Below are 20,000 nucleotides of genomic sequence, written 5' to 3'. Positions count from 1 at the left end.
TGTCTCATGTCAGCATTGCATTAATATCAAGCCTAAAATTCCATAAAACAATCTGCTGGACAAAAATTCACACTACACACCCTGGACCTCTTGTTGGTGTTGTAGTTTTTGGAATTTGTAAAGATGAGTCGAACATCCTTTGCAAAATCATGTGGTGTTGAGTATCCTGAGGCCGACAACTCTTCTCGAACTGTGGTGAGGTCCATGGGTATATCTATCACCTGGCTGTAGTCAGGGTAACGCTCCAAGTCCACAGGAAATCTGGAGATGATGAAAGTAATGAGTGATAGAACAAATCAACCAAATAATATCATAAATTAAAATACAGATAATGCCCTTGGATTAGCTGTGTTAACCAAAATCAGTAAAACACCTTTACAACTATTTTCATGTTTATATTAATGTATCAAGCACTGTTTTATTTTCTCAAAAAACAATTTGCATATTTTCACTAAAAAGGAAAAAGTAAAGTTCCCTTGTTATTAGTTTTTTTTAGTGGTTATAAAAAAATTGTATATTGCACCTCTTCTTTTTATTAAGGTTAAGTCCATTGCATAAAATTTTTATGTTTCTGAAATGCACTTCAGGTCAACTAACTTGGCTGTACGTCTCCTTACTTCAAAATCTACTGCTTTTACTTATAAATGTTTAATGCCTTACAGCTGCTATCCAGGGTTTTACCATAAATCTAAAATAATAGATAATATCTATCGCAAATCATCCTTCCTGCACTGACCTGAAAGGTATCGAGTCTTCTTTTTCAAAAATGCTCCTAAGGAGATCTCGGCACATCTGTTGCCATGACCTCTTCTCAACTGTAGCTTGTCCTCGACCTCGAAGGCCTTTGCTGTGACCCCCTTTTCCCTCACCACGCAATCCCCCTCTACTATCACCAGTTGGATCCTCATCACTATGGTCTGGTGAGTGGTAGTTGGCTTGCAGTTCATGATACAGGGGAGTGGGGTCGATACATGTATCATCTCTGCGGATGATTAATTGATTAGAGCAAGATTAAAGAGGAGCATAAAAATTCTGACCTGCTGTCCTTTCTCTTTTTTTTATTGCAACAATACTAAAGCTACCAGAGCAGAAATTTAGGACTTAAGGTAGGTTTCATGTCACACAATAAGTTTCAATTTACAAAAAAGTTGATCCTTTTTTCCCTTACAATAAAGGTTAGATGAAACATTACATCCCAAACTGCAAAAACACTTTTAGTGTCACAAACAATCAAAGGAAATTAGCTTTTACTATTTTTCTCTCTAACTAAATTACTATGATTTCCAAATTATAAGTCTTCTAAGCATTACAATAATGATAAAGATTATTTCTGTCATTCAAAAGCAAGATAATGAAAAAGTAGAACCTTCTTGGACTTACTTGATCAGTTTTAAGCAGAGTTCAGTGACGATCCTGGCTTGCCTAACAATATTGCTTCCTTTCTGGTTAAACTTTTCTGTGTTGGTGGCCAGGTACCGCACATCGAACTGGACTGCATTTATGCGACGGTAAAAGCGGTTGTCTAGTCTACTCTGAGATTGGGAAAATATGCAGGTGTAAAAAACATTGTATAGTATTGTCATTGATGTTAATAGTATAACTAAAGGGAAAGAAAGGAAGTAAGGAAAGGATAAGAAAGAAAAGAGGGAGAACAGAAGAGAATGAGTGATTGTGTGTTTAAAGCAGGATAATACCAGTTATTACTATTACATTCAAATGAGTTTTGGGTAACGTGTGCATTTAATTATGCAACCAAAGAGTCCACTAGCTTTTATTGTTCATCCAAGATCTAATCACATTCTTGCATTGGTATCTTTTAGTCTCAAAACTTTCAATGCTGAAGGATAATGGGATATTTTACTTTTTTAAAATTTTCCTGTATCAATGCCAAATACTATAAATCATTCAATATTGAAGTTATATTGTATATCATCCTGCTTATTCATTTTAAACCTTCTCAGGCAACAATAAATTTTAACTTTAGTATTATTTAGTTATATTGCCAAAGTATACCAAAAAATCCCATTACTAGCACCATACAAAGAACTTGCTGCTGAAATACCTTGATGGTAGTGAGATCCATGGGGTAGTCTATTGTTAAGGCATACATTGGATAAGCGTTGAGATCAACAGGGACAAGGAAGGGCTCAGCAATAGCCAGCGTCATGATGAGGGAAAGACCGTGACTAATGCGATCACACTCCTGGTCAGGGTTACGCCCTACCCACTCCTCAGACTGAGGTCTGTAGAGCAGTTCCTCAAGCTCTTTGGGCTTCACTGCCACACTTCCACCTCTCTCCATTGCTTCCACTGAAAATAAAGAAAAGCTCCATTAGAAACATAAAGGATGAAATGCTGCTACCAAAGTGCTTGTGCACTTATGTCTCGGTTACACTAGTCTCTAAAAGCATTTACCATCTATGTCTTTCTGTTTATGTGCCAATGTCTTAGTCTGTATCTATATCTGTGTGTGTATATATGTTGTTCTGTTTGTGTATACCTGTTTTTTAAATTTTACTGATATACATATGCTATTTTGAGAGTGATATGACATCATATCCACTCTTATCATAACTTTTATCCCACTTACACTGGGGCTTGCATTTGCCTAATCCTACTCTCACTGGCAGTAACTAAGCACAAGATCATTACTAACATCATCAGTACTACTATACTACCAGTGTGATCGTTGATGCTGTTCCCAACATGACCATTATTAATACCCGCGGCACCATTACTATCAGTCCCATTGTTGCCACCAGCCTCGTTAACTCGAACCCCATCCACCAAGGAGCTTCAAGCCGAACTATGACGCGATGCGCAAAGCCATTCCATCGATCAGCGTACGAAGACGTCCCCTTCGCCACCCCCTACTCATCCCCCTTCCCTCCTGGTACAATGCCATGCTGCGCCTCTTAAAACGCTTTTCACCTACCTGATTCAAAAGGGTGACAATAGCAGGTTTTTGTATTTCTTTACATTATTTTAACGAGTGAATAAAAATGTGTCTATACAAATGAAACTCCTATGATTATATACATATGTAACAATGTAAAACATGTCTTGAGGGAGAGATCATGACGTGAAAGGACATCATCGGCTGGGAGCAAAATATCCCCACGATATCTCATATTCCCCAGATCAAATAGGTTAAAGTTTTCCTTTTTTCATAAATGTGCATAAAGCCCAACATACTATAAACAGCTATAGTTGTTTTCTGTGCTGATTTGTTTAAGTCAAATGGGCCATGCTTGAAAGTACTTCAGATGGTAAGTAGAGGTCTCCAAAGTGATAATGAGCATCTGTCAAGAACTGGAGACTGAAACACTCTACATTAGGATATTTTTCAGCCTTGCATAGCTACACTATAGAAGAAGAAGAAGTAGGAGGGGGAGAAGAGAGGTGAAACACTAATTTAACCCATTGTAGGTGACTAACAACCTAACTGGCAGTAAGGACTATGACACTGGCAGCACCGGCTAAAAGTTAGAGGGATGGGGAAAATGTTTTCTCTGCCCTCCTTGCAGCGCAGACTGGCCTGAAGAATATTTTTCCATAAATCCATCACAAAACACAGGTTAAGGCTGACTGTGAAATCCTGTAGCTCAGAAGCTAGAGCAATTACAGCCATAATACTTCAACTGTGAGCAGATCCCGATGTTGTATCATGTACGCATCGATACCTGTCTTTTAGGCCTAGTCGGCGACGTGAGTTAATATGTTTTGATCTTTTTTTTTCTGTGTTGGGGGTCCATTACACTCTGAACAATAACCCAATTTATAAAGTTAAATGCATAATTCAAATAACCTTGAAAGAGAAGAAGGGCAAGGATTCTTGCCTTAGAAGTCTCCCTAGTAAAAGTCCTCTAACCAACATTTTTTTCTTTGGACAACAAATTAGTTAATATTACCGAAATGCCTCAGATATGCTTTACTTACTATTTTCATCAATGAGCTCCATGTCCCAGGGACTCAACCGTTCCTCTTCTCCATTATCCCACAAAACTCTGTAGCACATGAACATGGAGTCAGGGAACTCTGGCAAATGAGGCTCATGGCTTTCCACTGTGCCTAACCACCATGCATCATCAATGATGCATCTGAACCTGTCACCTAAGTAATTAAAGAAGAAATAGCATTATTAGCATAAAACTATACTGACAGGCTTAGCAAGAATAACAATCAGAGGAAACTACCTATCTTTCATCCCTGTATAAACAATATACAAACAGAAACAAAGTCAAGAACTTAATGTGTTCATCATGCAGCATATATATATATACAAGCCTACATAAACTCGTGTGCAACATTACCTTTCTTCCAGTGTCTACTCATGGCATAATTGTATGTAGCTTTTAAAATAAGAAAGTCAAGTACATCCGGCATGTCATGATATTTAATGGTGAATGAGTCAGAGGTGAGCTTTCCTCGGCCAAGGTCCATAATCCCTAGCTTGAGGCAACAAAGTCGTGGTGGCTTTATCTCATACTTGATGCCTATAATTTTAACAAACTCTTGATCCTGTTAGGAGAGATCCCAAAAGTATTTATTGAAGTTCATAAAAAAAAATCAAAGGGCTCAATATACAGCAAATATAACAGGTGTACACTCTAATAGTAATTCTAAATTCTTCATAGAGCAATAACGCTGGAGTGGTTGTCTCACCCGCAATTTATTTGTAGTTCTCATCCATGGGAGGCTCCTTTTGTCGATGGTGTAGAGTTTTCTATTCATGACAGCTTCTACATAGAGCATATGCCCCTGCATAAAATATATGAGTTCATCTCCCATTTGTGGAAAGTACGGTGCCTTCTTGGGGAAGGTTTCTGTCAACCACTCAGGTGGACGGTACTCTTCAGGTATCTCATCAGCTGCTCCATTCAGCTCTGACAAGTTGGGTCGTGGTCCTCTCAGCTGCAAAGAAATATTGTCTATATAGAACATGTAAAATTGTACATAAACAGACAGTTCAACACATACAGAATCATGTTTAATTAATGCCGGGTAACAAGATATTACCTCCAATGGTGGCAGTACCAGCTGCCAAGGACAAGATATTTTGTCATGGCTTTCGTTCTGGCCGGCACACCAGGTGATTGGGTGCACAGCACTTGGCCGCGGCCAGAGTGGGCAAATAGAACAAGGTGTTAGGCTTACACGTTTGAAATACCCCATCCTTTAGACCATTTGGAGCCAAAACAGTCCCATTCACAACCGGTTAAAAGCTTTTGCAAAATTATGTTTACATCAAAACACACAATCTCTAACCTTTCTCTGTACACGGGGAGTTGAAGCAGATTTTCTTTTTTCCATGTCATCCTCATCATCATCATCGTCATCATCATCATCATCTTTGTTTTCCTTGTCATCATCATCATCACTGGTCAACCTTCCTTTTCTCCTCTTCCTTATAGATTTCTTCTGCTTATGAGCTGTTCTCTTAGGGGGCTCAAGGCTGAAACCTGCATCAGCTGTCCAGTCAGAGTAGTCGGTGGACTGGTCATCCGAGCTGGAGGACTCTTGGAGCTCCTCGTTTTCTATTTCCGTCCCTGAGGAGGTGCCTGGGCTGCTGGACCCTGGGGGATTCTCTGCTTCCTGTGGAATTTTCGGTAATCAGTCATCACAGAATTCTCCTAATGATAGATTTAGAATGTAACATAGTATTGCACAGCACAGATTTATAGCTGATGGCAAATGCTTGGAATTAGTAGAATTATTACAAAATTTGATGTGTACTGATACAGCATCATTTGTAAGAGAGTATAACTTCCCAAAAGTATTAAATTTAAAGGTTAAAGTGATATAAATTAAAAAATGTAAGGAACATTTTTCATAAGGATTTTTTTTAAATAAAAGATATTTGGCAACCATTTGACATATAATAGTTTCTTATAATTATTCATATTCCAACTCTTCATTCTAAAAATGTAAAGGTTAACCCTATGACAACGGTGCGTCACACTCGTGTGACACAGCTAAATTCCCGATGCCGGGGCGTCATGCCAGTGTGACGATTCCAATGCAATATTGCAATCGCCCGGCATAGGGGTTTTCGCGTAGCGCGTGCCCCGTCGGGAAAGGGTTAACTTCTCCTAGACAAGCTAAAAGTGACCATATTTATAACAAATCCAAATTTTCACTGAACATGTTTTGCCTTACAAATATATTCAATAATTGTGAAAAGCACTGGCCTGAGTTGAAGTTACATAGGGCTGCAAGCAACCAAGCCTGACATTTCATCAACCCAATAATGTTGGGTGATATGATATCATGTAATGTGGTAGCAGCACTTAATGGCATAGATGTGTTAACATGTTATGACATGTTGTATGGCATGCCGGGTGATTGTGTGGTTGGCTGCAGCCAGAGCCAAAAATGCCCCATCATTAATGGGTAAACCCATTGTGAATTGGCCTATGTAACTGACACAGGGCTGCCATTCTGGTTATTTATACATTAGAGTACTGAATATCTTCTCCACTTTTATGTGTTTCATCCTAATGCCAGACTCATAGTGGGTACTAGTACTAGTAATGCTTGGACAATGTTTAAACAAATCATTTCTATAGTTTAGTCTTTTAGTCTCTACAAAGGCGGTTTACCTGTGGTCAACTTTCCCTTGTCTATCGAACACCAAGCATAGGTAGCTAGCATGATATACAGGATGTAAGATAATATTTGAGTAACCAGCTAACCATCTAATCATATATAATAATAAGCAGGATGTATTAATCCCAACACTGATATTATGTCATTTCAGTCAAAGTCAATATTTTCAGAAAGCTAATTCCTACAATAAAGCATAATGGAGTAGGTTCCACATATTTAGATGTTCAGTCTGGGCAGGGCATCTTAAGATGTTGTTTTATATCATTATCTAGACTTGTGGTATGATATATGAGTGTATATAATATACTAGCAAAGTAATAGTGTGATACCACTGTTGCACAACTGAAGGATTAAATAGTTTATATCTTAAACAAAAATAATGCAGTGTGAAAGTGATCTCACCACAAGAAACATGCTGGTCACAAAAGGGTGTAAATATAAGTGAGCTTGAACTGAGCATAACATCCCAAAGCAAAAGAGGAAGTAGAATAGAAATTAAAATGGAAAAAAATGAAATAAAAAATAAAAATAATCACAACATTAAAAATAATAACCTGAACTGAATATTCTGTTTTGAATTTAAATCCACCAAAAAAAAAAAGGTGAGAAAACAAACCTCAAACTCCTGGCCTTCATAGCCTCCTCTTCTGGAGTCTCTGACTGAGCGAGTGGAATAGGAATGTGTTTGCTTTTTCTGTTTCTTCCTCGTCTTCCTCTCTGCCTCGTGTTGTTGCTGTTCAGGGGACTTCACTGGTTCGGGCTTCTTACTGCTCTCCTCGTCGTACAATTGTAACTCGTACTCTCCGAGAACCCTTCTTTTATTTAGGTTTTGCTTGATATTCGAGTGTTGCTGTTGGCGTATGATGATGCGACGATTCCACTTCATGTTGGGGTCACGCTGCCAGTTTCCCGTAGACTGACGCACACCTTCCACGTCGCCAATTCGCCGGGTTCCTGCTCGACCTGGCAATTATTCATAATTACATATCATTCCATCTATTTACAAATTAATGGAGTAACTTTCAACTCTTTTAATAAATAAAAATAATCAGATCAAATAAAACAGGAAAATCTCATTCTCATACTCCATTTGCAATAATCATGGCTTGGCAAATTATTAATCAAAAGACCTATTCACCATGTTTTCAGACGCATCTTGCAAGAGCTTCCAAAAGCTGATGCACTGCTTTCCCAAACCTTTTCACCATTCCCCCTCCACAAAGTGTCACCTTCCAGATACATGCAAATCTATCCTTTATTGCTGTATATCCATCCATCCATCTATCTATCTATCTATCTATCTATCTATCTATCTATCCATCTATCTATCTATGTGTATATATATATATATATATATATATATATATATATATATATATATATATATATATATATATATATATATATATATATATATATATTTTTTTTTTTTTTTTTTTTTTTTTTTTTTTTTTGGGGGGGGGGGGTAAATTTATTCCTATTTCCACACATATGCAAGGAATAACTGTAATAACTTCTTCAACTTTGAAGCTTAGTGTAGCATTTAATACATGATTGTGAAATCTGACTGTATGGTAGGTGGGAGTTCATACAAGTGGGAGGATTTGTGACTCTAATGAAAACCCTCAAATCTGTAACTAACTCACTTGCTCTGGGTGAGAGTGGGTCATGGAGAGCAGCAACAGCATAGGAGTGATCTGTTGGTGGACCTCCTGAACTGGCTCTCCGTTCTCCTCGCGTGCTGCTACTCTCTCTTCTCTCTCGCACATTGCTTGGACCTGGCTGGTCAAGACCTGGGTCAGATGGTCTTCTGTTGTGGGCTATTCTCTGGTCCTGTTCTTGCGCAAGCCGTTCTATCATTTCATCAATGTTGGGTCTCTGGCCACCCACAGCCTCAGGAGCTGGAGGTGGAGGTGGAGCATTTGCAGGAGGATGTTCATAGTCCTGTAGCGCTGCATCTAGCACCTCTTGATCACCTAAGAGAGAGTGAAATCTCTTTGTGTTAAACAAACTTCTTGTGATATTGTAATTCATATATTTTGTATGATTGTCTAACAAGAGTGAATGTCACCCTTAAAAATCAGCCCTCATCAACTAACCCAACTAGAGGTTCTAGGATTGTCAGCTCAAAATTAATGATCTTAAAATATCTATGCCTTACAATATCCCACTTATTCATATACTGGAATCCATTACACTTTCTTACCATTTGCATTCAATAAAACATTTGGAATAAGCTGGTCATGTCTGCAGTTTTCTCGGCCCGGCACAAGCCTCTGGTATTCAGGAGGGTATGGATCACCATCCATGTTGACCAAGAAAGGGGGAGGCATGAGGTGTGGTGCCATCTGAGTCTGCTCATCCAACACATGGTTATTGGCATCTCGCACTAGAGGCCTATAGTCCGTGTGAAAGAAAAGCTCTTTTGGTATCTAAAGGGAGAGAGAAAAGGGAGGAATTAAATTTAGATTTAAGTGTAAGATACATTTCTGTTACACATAGATACCTAGATATTTTTAAACATGTATGCATACATTTCTGGTGAAACTTTTGTCTGCTTTCAGGCCTGAGGAAACTGGAGGAAAGAGGACAGAAAGGCAGGGGAGATAAAGAACAAATATACCAAAGGAGGAAGAGACTGATCTTGAATAATCTCTCACTAATTATCTAATACTATAATTATATAAAAAAAACATCTACTTCCTCAACATTACCTTCTTAAATTTCTCATTGTGTCCAATACCAAAGAGAATGAGATGTCCATGAGAATCTGTTGTTGCTATAGTGTAACCATCAGGTGACCACTTGGCATCAAATAGTGCACCATAACCTTGGCCTTCAATGGTATTTTTAAAGCTTCTCACCAGAGTTCCTGTGCTGATATCCCAGATCATCAGTTGACCTGCAAAAAGAGATACAAATGTAATAATTGACTTAGACTGCAAATCTCTACACTTGTCTTATTAGCTTGTGACACCATGTTATGAAGGAAATGTCTCTAAATCTTCTCTCAGTTCACTGTGTATGTATTGTTGTGTATCACCAATGGATTGGCTAGATATTTAAAGATGGAAATCATTATTATCTAAAGAACTCCTCTACTTTATTTGGGTATTTCTCAAAAAACTTGAGAAAATTATTTATGTAAGAATAAATAGGAATAGAAATTTAAATTTGTTAGAGATGTGGCAGAAATAGGTACCTAGGTTTCTATCTACTACACTGTTAATGTAACATTACTATTCACAGCCTGACTACAACTTAAATACTCATTTCTATCTAACAATGTGTCCACTTCACTGCAAAACCAAAACAAAAAACTATAATACATCATCACTGTTACTTACCGTCATGGGCAGCAGTTAAGATAATATTATTCTCAAGTGGATGTGCCTCAATCACATAAGAGTTATCCTCGTGACCTCTGAGGATATGTTTAAGTTTGCCTTGGTTGCTATCCCACACGCGCAACCACTTGTCATTGCTGGCAGTGATGACATATTCATCGCTCCTGTTCCATCCTACCATTGTTACTTGTAGCCGACGTATCTCTTCAGATGGAGGACTGTCCCTGTGAAAGAATAATTTGTTAATTTTCATGGTGAGAACAGAGGATTGAAATTAACTCTTCTGTGATGGGTGTTTTCACAGGGTCTGATACTATTTGCACTGCTTTTTTCTTTTGTTCAAAATAGAAGATGGTTATTCTGTTATGTAACTAACACATCATACCAAATGCTTAATAGTATAACTTTCCTGAAATATAAATGAACTCATGAATCATACCCTCAGTCTAGAATATGATAGAAAATACAACATCTATTGAAAAGATAAGTATAGAATCATTGATCTAATTACAATAAGTAAAACTTTAGCAAAAACACTTACCCAGGAAGTCTGTCAGTCATATTCAACACAAGGTTCTTCCACTGTTGTGTTTCATAGCGCCACACAAGTGCTGTCCCATCACGACTGCCTGACACAAACATCAACCCCTTGTGGCACCACTGGATGCTATCGACGCGGTCCTGGTGCCGCTCAGTCTCAATGAGCTTTTCAACGCCATCTTCTCCACCAAGATGATAAACTCTGTGCATAAACGAAATTACATAGTATCATAAAACTATGAACTGAAACCATATCAACTGCACAAAAAAAGCACAATACATCATTTTGCAACCTTAGATTCTACTGGGATGTTATTTACCTGACAAAGTGGTCTGCTCCTCCCACAGCCAGGAAATGACCTCCAGCACTAAATGATGCACAAATAAGCTGTGCATTTCCTGGTCTCACTCTTTCATTCACTTTAAGAGGCTTGGAACTGAAAATAAGAAATACGAGATCATTATTGCAATTCTTGTATGATACCTAATTTACAACATCAGTCACATTCAGTTTATAATAATTATATTTCCTTGAAAATATATACATACATTATTCAAGCAGATTGTTATTATATGATAATAACTACTACTGGATACAAAAGAAAATGGCAAACTTAAATTTGAAGAATATATATTTTCTTAGAAGCTGAATTTCACTCCTTTAATTCAAGAAAGAGTACTTGAAAATCAGAAACAGATAATACTTGGGACATGAATGTACCCAAATTTAGAAACCAATTCAATTCTCACCAATAATAATATGAACAAGGATCCTACAACAGTACTCAAAATGACAAGAGATCAACCCTAGAAAACTACAGGCAACCTTGAAAATGTTCAAACAATTGCAGAGACACCTAATCCCTACTTATGATCTACTTATTCTGAATACTGCTCTTGCCAACGATTGGAATTACATCTTTACACATTATTCACTTGTACACTTGACTTTGATAAACAAAACATTTTCAAGTAACAATGGACAAAGATCTTTCTTATTCTATCCTATAGTCATCTAATACATTTCCATTACAATCTATATATCTTATATTCATAAAAGCTTTCACGCAGGGTGACAAGAGATCACATCAAGTGGTGGCAGGACCAGATGCGGGGGATGAGGTATCTTGTCATGGGTATCCTCCTGGCCAGCGTGCCAGGTAATTGGGCGTATAGCGCTTGACCATGGCCAGAGCAGGCAAATAGCCCAATGTGTTAGGCTTATGCATTTGAAATATCACAGCATTTCGACAATTTGGAGCCAAAACAGCCCCATTAGCAATGGGTTAACCTATAGATTGTTTTCTAGATGACATTTCATTTAACTCTTCAAGTACTAGTGACATTCATTATTGCTACTAATTATACTACTCTTCAAGCAAAGAATTGGGACATACACCCTCAGGTGGAGTCTGGGGCAACTGCAAGGAGTTTTAGTTTTCATAATTGTATATAAATGGGATGGCCAGAATCCTAAAATGTGGTTTTTGGGTTAAAATAATTAGGTTTCGATTACCAACACTAAACCTAAAATCAAATGCTGAACTCTTCCATTATTTAAAATTCTAGTTTCCTAAAATTCTTCTACAAAAGATGGACTCTAATTTCACAAATATTTGTTTTTTCAAAGACCCCCACTGCATCAAAATGATTACATCATTATATTGCCTCCTATAGTGTGTAACTTTACAAAACTTTGCTAGGACACTTGTAATTACAAAATTCAACAATCAATAAATATTCACAGCTCAACATAAAAGGAGCATGTTCAAGTACAGTGTCTATGCATTCAGCCCAGTGTATGCAGTTACAGAAAGTGAAAAAAAATCTGAATACATTAGTCATATAAATTTCATTTTGTAAAAAAAAAAGTTATAAAAAATCTAATCTACTCAAATAATTCCTCTAAAGAAGTATTATTTTCTGGGAATGCTGAATTTATATTACTCCACAATGAAATTTTGCATTCAGAAAGTTTACCTAAAAATAACTGGCAGTGAGAACCAGACCTCGAGAATATAAATTCTAACAAGCAGAACTAAATAGACCAGATGAATGGAAAAAAAGGGTTTAACTAACTGAACACTCATTAAATGAGAAAAAAAAATCCTCCCAAGAGAGTATGAGTTCTTAACCCATTCACGCCGGGGCCGTTCCGGCTTTGCACGATCACAATACCGGGGTTCTCGAACGCATAAGCCTTGAGTTGAGTTGCTGAATTCATTATCTCCTAGCTTCCCACATATTGCCATGCAGCATAGTAATGCATGTAGCCCCTGTACCAATAAATTTAGTGTTTTAAGACTAATTCATGGTTCAAAGAGGAATTCAAGATGCTCTTATTGTTTTTCATAATCATATAGGCAAATACAAAGAGGAATGTCTATGAAACTAATATCAAAATGATTGGAATACTACAATATCGATCAGCTTAGTGCCCAAGATGATAAAAGATTATAAAACAGGGTTCTATCTCTTTTCTATTCTCTGTACAAGAATGTCAACTAGTAAGTCTTCACACTTGTCTAAATTAGATATGAAAAAGGTAATCTAGAAGATTATGAAAAAGCTAAAAAATAAAATAAAAATCTCAATCTAAAAAGGAATCACAATGTTGCAGGTTTGAGACATTTTTTTCTAAACAAATCCCTCAAGGTTGACAAGAGATAACCCAATGACCTAGAAGAGCAAGAGGAAGAGGAAGTAGAGCAGGAGAAGAAGGAGGAGGAGGAGGAGGAGGAGGAGGAGGAGGAGCAGGAGAAAAAGATAGAAAAAGATGGAGAACGAAAGAAAAAGATAAAAGAAGAAAGAACAAGATGGAAAAAGAAAGAAAAAGATAAAAGAAGAAGGAACAAGATGGAAAAAAGAAAGAAGAAAGAAAATGCATCTTCCCTATCACATGCTAAACAAGTTATGAAAGCTGAAAGTATTGAAATAGAACAATGACAGATTCCCATTATCATTTATAGGTCACCTTATTAAACAAGAAAAAAAAACAGATCTCTTAGGGAATTAGGAATTCTTAACCCACACTGGACGGGTGGTACAGTACTGTACCGCGCATTCAAAAGCCCAGTGGCCGGGCGGCACAGTATTGTGCCAGCCATTCAATTGATTTAGGCCTAATAATTCGAACGCCCCGGCATTGGGACATTCAAGGCTAGAATTCCCCCGTCGTGGATGGGTTAATAGAACATATCAAACTTCTTTTACCCACCTACCTACTCATCCACACACAAGGAAATGGTTTCACAGAATCTATGGTATGCATAAATGGCAATGACTGATCCTGTCAGTATTCTCACAGTATAGGGCATTTCCAGACTATATCAGCAAATTAGGTCTCCACAATTTTCCTTGAACACCTTTGACTCACATGTGCAAAACATATACAGTTTCCAAATAACTTGCACTTCTACACTCTGCCTGGCATAATGGCTGAATCTTTGTCACATTTAATACACTTATGTTTATAATCTTTCTATAGTATACACAGTCTGTCTATGCATAATTTCCTACAGTACACTTTAATGTCAAAAACTAATTTTTCCTTTTCAACTGATCTGAACTAGTATTTTCATACATATTAAACACAAAGTTTCACATCACTTTAATATACTTTTCACATCACTTTAATTATATAATTATATTCACTGTACACACAACAAACTTTCTTCAAGTTTCATTTCCATTTTTCCTTTTTTCAAATCTCATACACCACAAGCCTCTGAAAATAACCTGATCAAGTGGCAGATTAAACAAATAACTTTCAAATAGGTGGCTGGGAACTTACTCAAACTTTGTTTCTCCTGATCTGCGAGTATAAGTCCAAAAGGCTACACAACCATCACCACCTGTTGATACCAAGACTCCTTCACTGTCTGGTGCTGGACAAAACTGAAGGGCTGTTATCATGCCTGTGTGGCTGGAAAGAACTGCAACCTGTTGAAAAGGATTTTATTAATACTTGTCAGAAGTTTTGACATAAAAAAAAAAATCTAACTTCATTTCATGGTTGTCAAATGAGAGGTTTATAAGATTTATCAACACTTGCTCTATCAAATAACCATGACATTAAAGGAAAATATCCCTATTTACCGCCCCCCCCCCAAAAAAAAAAAAAAAAAAAAAAAAAAAAAACCTCAAGAATTCATACACTACATCAGACAGAATAAAAAGTTCAATTTATTTAAACTGTTCATATCACAATCCTAATTTCAATTCACCAACTGAAAATTAATGAAAAATATGAAGTAAATCCATTACAATTTTCAACAAACCTATCCTCATGCCTCATACCAGTGCTTCAATCAACTTACAGGTGCCAGGGTCTGGAGGCTCCATACTCTGATAATTTTGTCGCAGGATCCGGCAGCAATTAAGGAATTTTCCCCATCGATGGCAAGATCAGAAATTTCAGCTGATGCTCCTCTCAAGGTGGCCATGAGGCGCCCATCAAAGGTGCTCCAGATTTTGACCAATGTGTCATCAGCCCCAGTAATGATATATCTGCAATAAAATAATGACATTTATAATAATAACCATTCGATTACTTTGAACAGCTGACATGAAATATATCAAATACAGAAGTACAATACATAGGTTGTATCATAATGCCATATGACTGTGGAGCTGAATCTGAAACAAAGTTGTCTACTGCAGCAAAGTACAAAAAATTACAATCAATATTTCTTATCCCATCTATTCTCTACAATAACCAAATACAAATTTATGATACATGGTGATATACAACTTAATTGCATTGCCTCTACACTACCATTACACATGATCCAAAGTGAATTTCACAGAATGTGATAATACTCAAACACAACAACCAATTACTCACACTTTAGCATGACTATCTCTATCCAACCCTCCACCCACTTTCCAGCCATCCATATTTCATGTTTGAAACATGTTTATGTTTCAACAATTATTTTATCACAAACTTTCAACTATGCATTATAACAGCTGATGGACATGATATCAGCTTCTAGGAGTGAAAATGAGGCACTGATTTTGGCATCTAAAAACAAAGTATTTTTCAAAATGTGAACATAATTAAGTAAAGAACTTGGAAGTTATACTAGTATATCTTCACCATTTTGAAATAAGTCAATACAACAAGAAAATCAAATCAAACTACATTCCCAGACAATGGCTGACCTTCTGGAATGCCACATCAATATTCCAGAACACATTCCTTCTCTGCAGACCTATGACATGAAACACATGGAATATATAGAAATGATATATGTCCCCATATCACATGTCCCCACAGAAGTATTTAGCCACTGTTTATACTTCACAGAAGTATTCTGGCTTAAGAGGGGTAAGTAATAAAGGTATGAAATGATTGAAGTGCATCCTGATATCCATCTTTCTAAAAACATCATATATAAAAGTCCTGGCCAGTGTTTATTGCTACTGATCTACTGGTTAATCTAGAATTCTTTAAGAGGGCTACATATACATAAATTCCTGTTACATAGAACACTGACAAACACATATATTGGTACTAGAATATCATTTGGGAACTGTGGATGTCTCAGTATACTGAAATGAAAAAATGGCACAGTAACACATTAACTGCAAAGGTGTGCAAACAGAGTGAAAAACAAAAACAAAAAACATGATGTACGTACTTTCCTGTGCGGTCAAAGAGCATGCAGTACACTGCAGAAAGGTGCCCAACCGAGCGGAAGTAGAGCTGAATGCGGCTGTAAAACTTGTTTGTGACGACATGTTTGTAGTTGATGGTTCCCTGAAGTTCTCTGCCCAAGATAGTTTGTGTGAGGCAGGGAGGTCCTAGATACCTTACTGGCTCAAGAGGGGGATAACCACGATGGCGAACTACCACATTTGATAGTGTCTTGTAACTTTTATATAGGTCTGTTGAGAGAAAATTCTTTTAATTATCTTTATTTGGCCAATGGAGTACTTAATCTTGCTTCTAAAAAGCATGAGAGATCTGATGATTGCATTCACTTCTCAAAAAGTTCTTGGAAAACAATTGTATTCAGATTAAATTATTTCACTTTTAACTGATAATATCTGCATCTACTATGAAGTATCTTAAAGCTGACCAATCATATAGAGGAAGAGGAAAGAGATAAGAGAAAATCAAGAAGAGAAGAGAAGAGAAGAGAAAAGAGGGGAGGAGAGAGGACAGCAGAAAGGAGTGAGAAGAGAGGAGAGAGAGGGGAGAACAAATAAAAGGGAGTGAAGAATAGATAAAAGGGAGAGAAGAGAGAAAGCCAGGTTGAACTAGATTCAAGGCATTCATTTATATATTTTGTAAATTGGTGAAAGCAACAAAGTTTTTAACCACTGAACTAATCCAAGTCATAAATAATAATAATAATCAATCAATGACCCCCTTACCATTTTCTGTACGAAGTAGTGACTGAGTACCAGCCCCTAACAGTGTTGCAGCTGTAGGGTATGGAAGTTTGACTAGCTGGTTGATTGCAGGCCCAAGACGGGAGACCACACGCAGAAGGTGGTCATTACTAAGATGTCCAAGATGACGATCCTGCAGGCAACAACAAAAAGAAGATGAACAACAACATATTCATTAGTACAAAAACTATCTAAAGTACAGATTTTTTAGGGTAACTATAAATACCAAAAACAATGTAACTGAGCTACACCAAAAGTTTTAGAAGCTCAAGCACACACACACAAAACAAATATATGATAAATAATCATATTATCAGACTTAGTACAAACATCCAGAATGACTGTCAATTCCTTAAGAGAAGGTAAAATATCAGTGCTTTGATAATGGAAATTCATGGAAGTTATGGAGGGTCCATGAGTTCTCTAATGAAATCTAAAGGCCAGTGATGTTTAAAAGGTAACAGGGTACTGTAACAGGGTTCAGGTTAAAACTGCACCAGGGATTGGGGTAACTAATATGCTTTACATTACAATGCAGATTATCAATTGCTAAGAATGCAATGATAAGGAAAAATGTATCATGTACAAGTTTTGGAGAATGAGAGGGCTGCCAGAAGCATATATGTTTGGACACACTAACAGAGAGGAATATTTCATAAAGACCGGTGTAAAAGAGATAAGAGAAGGGAGGGGTGAGAACAAAGAACATTATTTTTGATTCTTCAGTTTCCGCATGTTTTGGAGGAAATTAAACGATCAGAGGTTAGAGGAGGAAGAGGAGCTGGGAGAAGGACTGGGGAAGGAGGGAAGGAGGGGAAGGAGGGCAAGAGGGGAAAAAGGAGGAAAACAGGGGAGAGGAAGAGGAAGAGGAAGAGGAGGAAATGGGGAGGGGAAGAAGAGAAGGAGGAAAAGGAAGGGGGTGAGGAGGGTAGGAGTGGAAGGAGGATGAGGTGGAAGAGGAGGGGGGAGGAGGAGGAAGAGGAAGGGGGAAGGAGGAAGAAGGTGGAGAAGAGGAGGAAGAGGATGGGGGAGAAGAAGAGGAGGGGGTTGAGGGAGGAGTAGGAGGAAGAAGAAGAGGAGGAGGGGGAAGAAGAGAAGGAGGAAGAGGAAGGGGAAGAGAAAGAGGAGGAAGAGGAGAGGGAGAAGGGGGGAGGAGGATGAGGAAGGTGGATGAAGAGAAAGGGGGGGGGGAGGAGGAGAAGGAGGAGGAGGAGGAGGAGGAGGAGGAGGAGGAGGAGGAGGAGGAGGAGGAGGAGGAGGAGGAGGAGGAGGAAGGAGGAGTAAGAGGAGGGGAGAAAGAGGAGAGGAGAAAGAGGAGGGGAGGAGGAGGGAGGAGGGAGGAGGGAGGAGGGAAGAGGGGGGGTTGGATGGGAGGGAGGAGGACCCAGGAGTGAATGGAGGAAGAGAGGCAGATGGGGGAGAAGGAAAGGTGAGAGGAGAGAGATGAAAATAAACTAAGAGTAAACATATGAAAGAGTAGGATAAAGGATGGAGGGTAAGGCAGAGGAGGGGCTGTAACACCCGGAGGGAGAGCAAATGTGGGGGGGCCTAGGACAAAGGGAGGGAGAGCAAGGAGGGGCTGGGACAAAGAGAGGGAGAGCAAAGAGGGGGAGAGGGAGGGAAGGAGAGAAAGAGGGAGGTGGTGGTGGTGGTCTGGCCGCCTTCCAATAGCGCTCATCTTGGCTTGCAACCTCTTTGTTTCTCTTGTTGCACAATATTGATCCCTACGGCAAGCCCCTCCCCGCCGACGTCTGCAGACCAATGAGAATCGAGCTTATACTCCCGCGGTGGCTCTCTGGCGAATATGAATGGTCGCCAGTTTCGTCACTCGGTGTGGCTGGCACGCATCCAGTCGAGGTTCCAAACAGTCATTTCTATCTCTTACTTTAACATTTCTCGTGTTGCTTTTCAGCGACTATACAATTATCCAACTCTGACTTTAATAAAGAATCTTCGTGATAAAGAATGATTTAGGCCTCGGCAGCGGAGCGAGGTTGGGGGAAAGGAGAGGAAAAAAATGAATATTTGGCACGCCGACAACCGCCACCCGCGCCAAGGTACGCCACTGAGAGAAATGTTTTCCTTCGCCGAAACCTTCCAGCCAGACAATGATCAATGCAGCACAATGTCTTTATTTCACAAATATGCAATATGCCATCTTCCTGCAAGGTTTCCCACCACTCCCCTACATCCCCGGGGGTAGAAGAAGGTTCAGAGGTCAAAATTTTCATAGCACTCACCACTTCATCCAGTGATTTCCTATGTTCATTGCCCAGCCAGTCATGTCTCTTAGGTAGTAACTGCGAAAAAAGAGAAAAATATGAAAATGACATAAATGTTAGGGGGGACCTAAATTGTGTGACTCGGGGGGGTTCTGTCCCCTCCCACACACGCCCCCCACTACCGGCATCTCACAATGTACACAAAACCACGTGTTCCGTCAGCTGACAGATGCCACAACATCTCAAACTCACCTGATTTTCTTCAATTTCGGCCCTCAGCACCTGAAACGAGAAGAAAACTCGTCAGATCCAGCTAGATTAAGGGTAGATATTGCACTGTATCATCAACAACACTTACCTCATACGCTTTCTTGCAGGGACCGGACGATAAATACTTGGCTATCAAATAGTACAGTTCTGCAACAGAGAAAGACTCTTCGTTAAACCGCGAAATTCACCTCTCTTTCAAATATTTATTTCACAGCCTTCCTCCGCGAATAACTCACCGATTTCTACGGCACTAAATTGCTTATTCACCGCACTATTACACCGTGAGGTTGAAGGTATCACATCCATAGCAGAATGTACGAAGAAATCAGGAAAATCAAAGGTCACTCGGTTATTATCGAAAGCAGCATTTTCGTCTCGTGTGAGGCCGAGTTGCGAGTGAGCCGCTGCGCGTCCCTGCGTGTGACGTCTCTCTTCCTCCGCCGCGCAAGCTAGTCCCTTCATTTGACCAGGAATGCGCTTGCCGCCGGTAGCTCTCTGCATTAAATCTTGTCGTTTATGGAGATGAAGGAGTATTTAAGTAGAATCACATAATCTACGGCGGAGTTTCAATGGAGGACGGCAAGAGAAGATGCGTGATATCAAACGCGAA

The 20,000-nt window shown here is 38.7% G+C and overlaps 2 protein-coding genes across 5 annotated transcripts in view; one reads left to right on the top strand and one right to left on the bottom strand.

The window, feature by feature from the left end:
* The window catches only part of BRWD3 (bromodomain and WD repeat-containing protein), a 27,830-nt gene extending 8,016 nt beyond the window's left edge, over window positions 1–19,814 (bottom strand). Inside the window, exons 1-23 of one of the 2 annotated variants that reach the window (XM_043007411.2) lie at window positions 19,627–19,814; window positions 19,479–19,537; window positions 19,373–19,402; window positions 19,139–19,198; window positions 16,881–17,031; window positions 16,142–16,388; window positions 14,816–15,005; window positions 14,290–14,438; window positions 10,817–10,933; window positions 10,498–10,698; window positions 9,957–10,180; window positions 9,324–9,511; window positions 8,816–9,041; window positions 8,256–8,585; window positions 7,226–7,572; window positions 5,269–5,595; window positions 4,666–4,914; window positions 4,314–4,521; window positions 3,940–4,113; window positions 2,063–2,310; window positions 1,381–1,532; window positions 737–982; window positions 81–261 (exon numbers count right to left, since the gene is read on the bottom strand). In XM_043007411.2, coding sequence (XP_042863345.2) covers window positions 81–261; window positions 737–982; window positions 1,381–1,532; window positions 2,063–2,310; window positions 3,940–4,113; window positions 4,314–4,521; window positions 4,666–4,914; window positions 5,269–5,595; window positions 7,226–7,572; window positions 8,256–8,585; window positions 8,816–9,041; window positions 9,324–9,511; window positions 9,957–10,180; window positions 10,498–10,698; window positions 10,817–10,933; window positions 14,290–14,438; window positions 14,816–15,005; window positions 16,142–16,388; window positions 16,881–17,031; window positions 19,139–19,198; window positions 19,373–19,402; window positions 19,479–19,537; window positions 19,627–19,696 — 4,374 coding nt within the window. In that variant the 5' untranslated portion in view covers window positions 19,697–19,814. The remainder of the gene's footprint in view (window positions 1–80; window positions 262–736; window positions 983–1,380; window positions 1,533–2,062; window positions 2,311–3,939; window positions 4,114–4,313; window positions 4,522–4,665; window positions 4,915–5,268; window positions 5,596–7,225; window positions 7,573–8,255; window positions 8,586–8,815; window positions 9,042–9,323; window positions 9,512–9,956; window positions 10,181–10,497; window positions 10,699–10,816; window positions 10,934–14,289; window positions 14,439–14,815; window positions 15,006–16,141; window positions 16,389–16,880; window positions 17,032–19,138; window positions 19,199–19,372; window positions 19,403–19,478; window positions 19,538–19,626) is intronic. The other variant, XM_043007412.2, reaches the window with a different exon arrangement.
* Dhdds (Dehydrodolichyl diphosphate synthase subunit) overlaps window positions 18,816–20,000 on the top strand; it is an 8,453-nt gene continuing 7,268 nt past the window's right edge. The window contains exon 1 of one of the 3 annotated variants that reach the window (XR_015191513.1): window positions 18,816–18,955. The gene's annotated coding sequence lies outside the window, so the exon portion shown is untranslated. Of the gene's footprint in view, window positions 18,956–19,320; window positions 19,445–20,000 lie in introns of those variants that run through there. The other 2 variants (XM_043007416.2, XR_015191512.1) reach the window with 2 other exon arrangements.

The sequence above is a fragment of the Penaeus japonicus genome, unplaced genomic scaffold (genome assembly GCF_977035675.1).
Source record: "Penaeus japonicus unplaced genomic scaffold, GWHDUDI00000001_assembly GWHDUDI00000013, whole genome shotgun sequence".
Classification (NCBI taxonomy): Eukaryota; Metazoa; Arthropoda; class Malacostraca; order Decapoda; family Penaeidae; genus Penaeus; species Penaeus japonicus.
The sequence above is the reverse complement of the archived record's forward strand: the minus strand, read 5'-3'. Positions and strand labels throughout refer to the sequence as shown.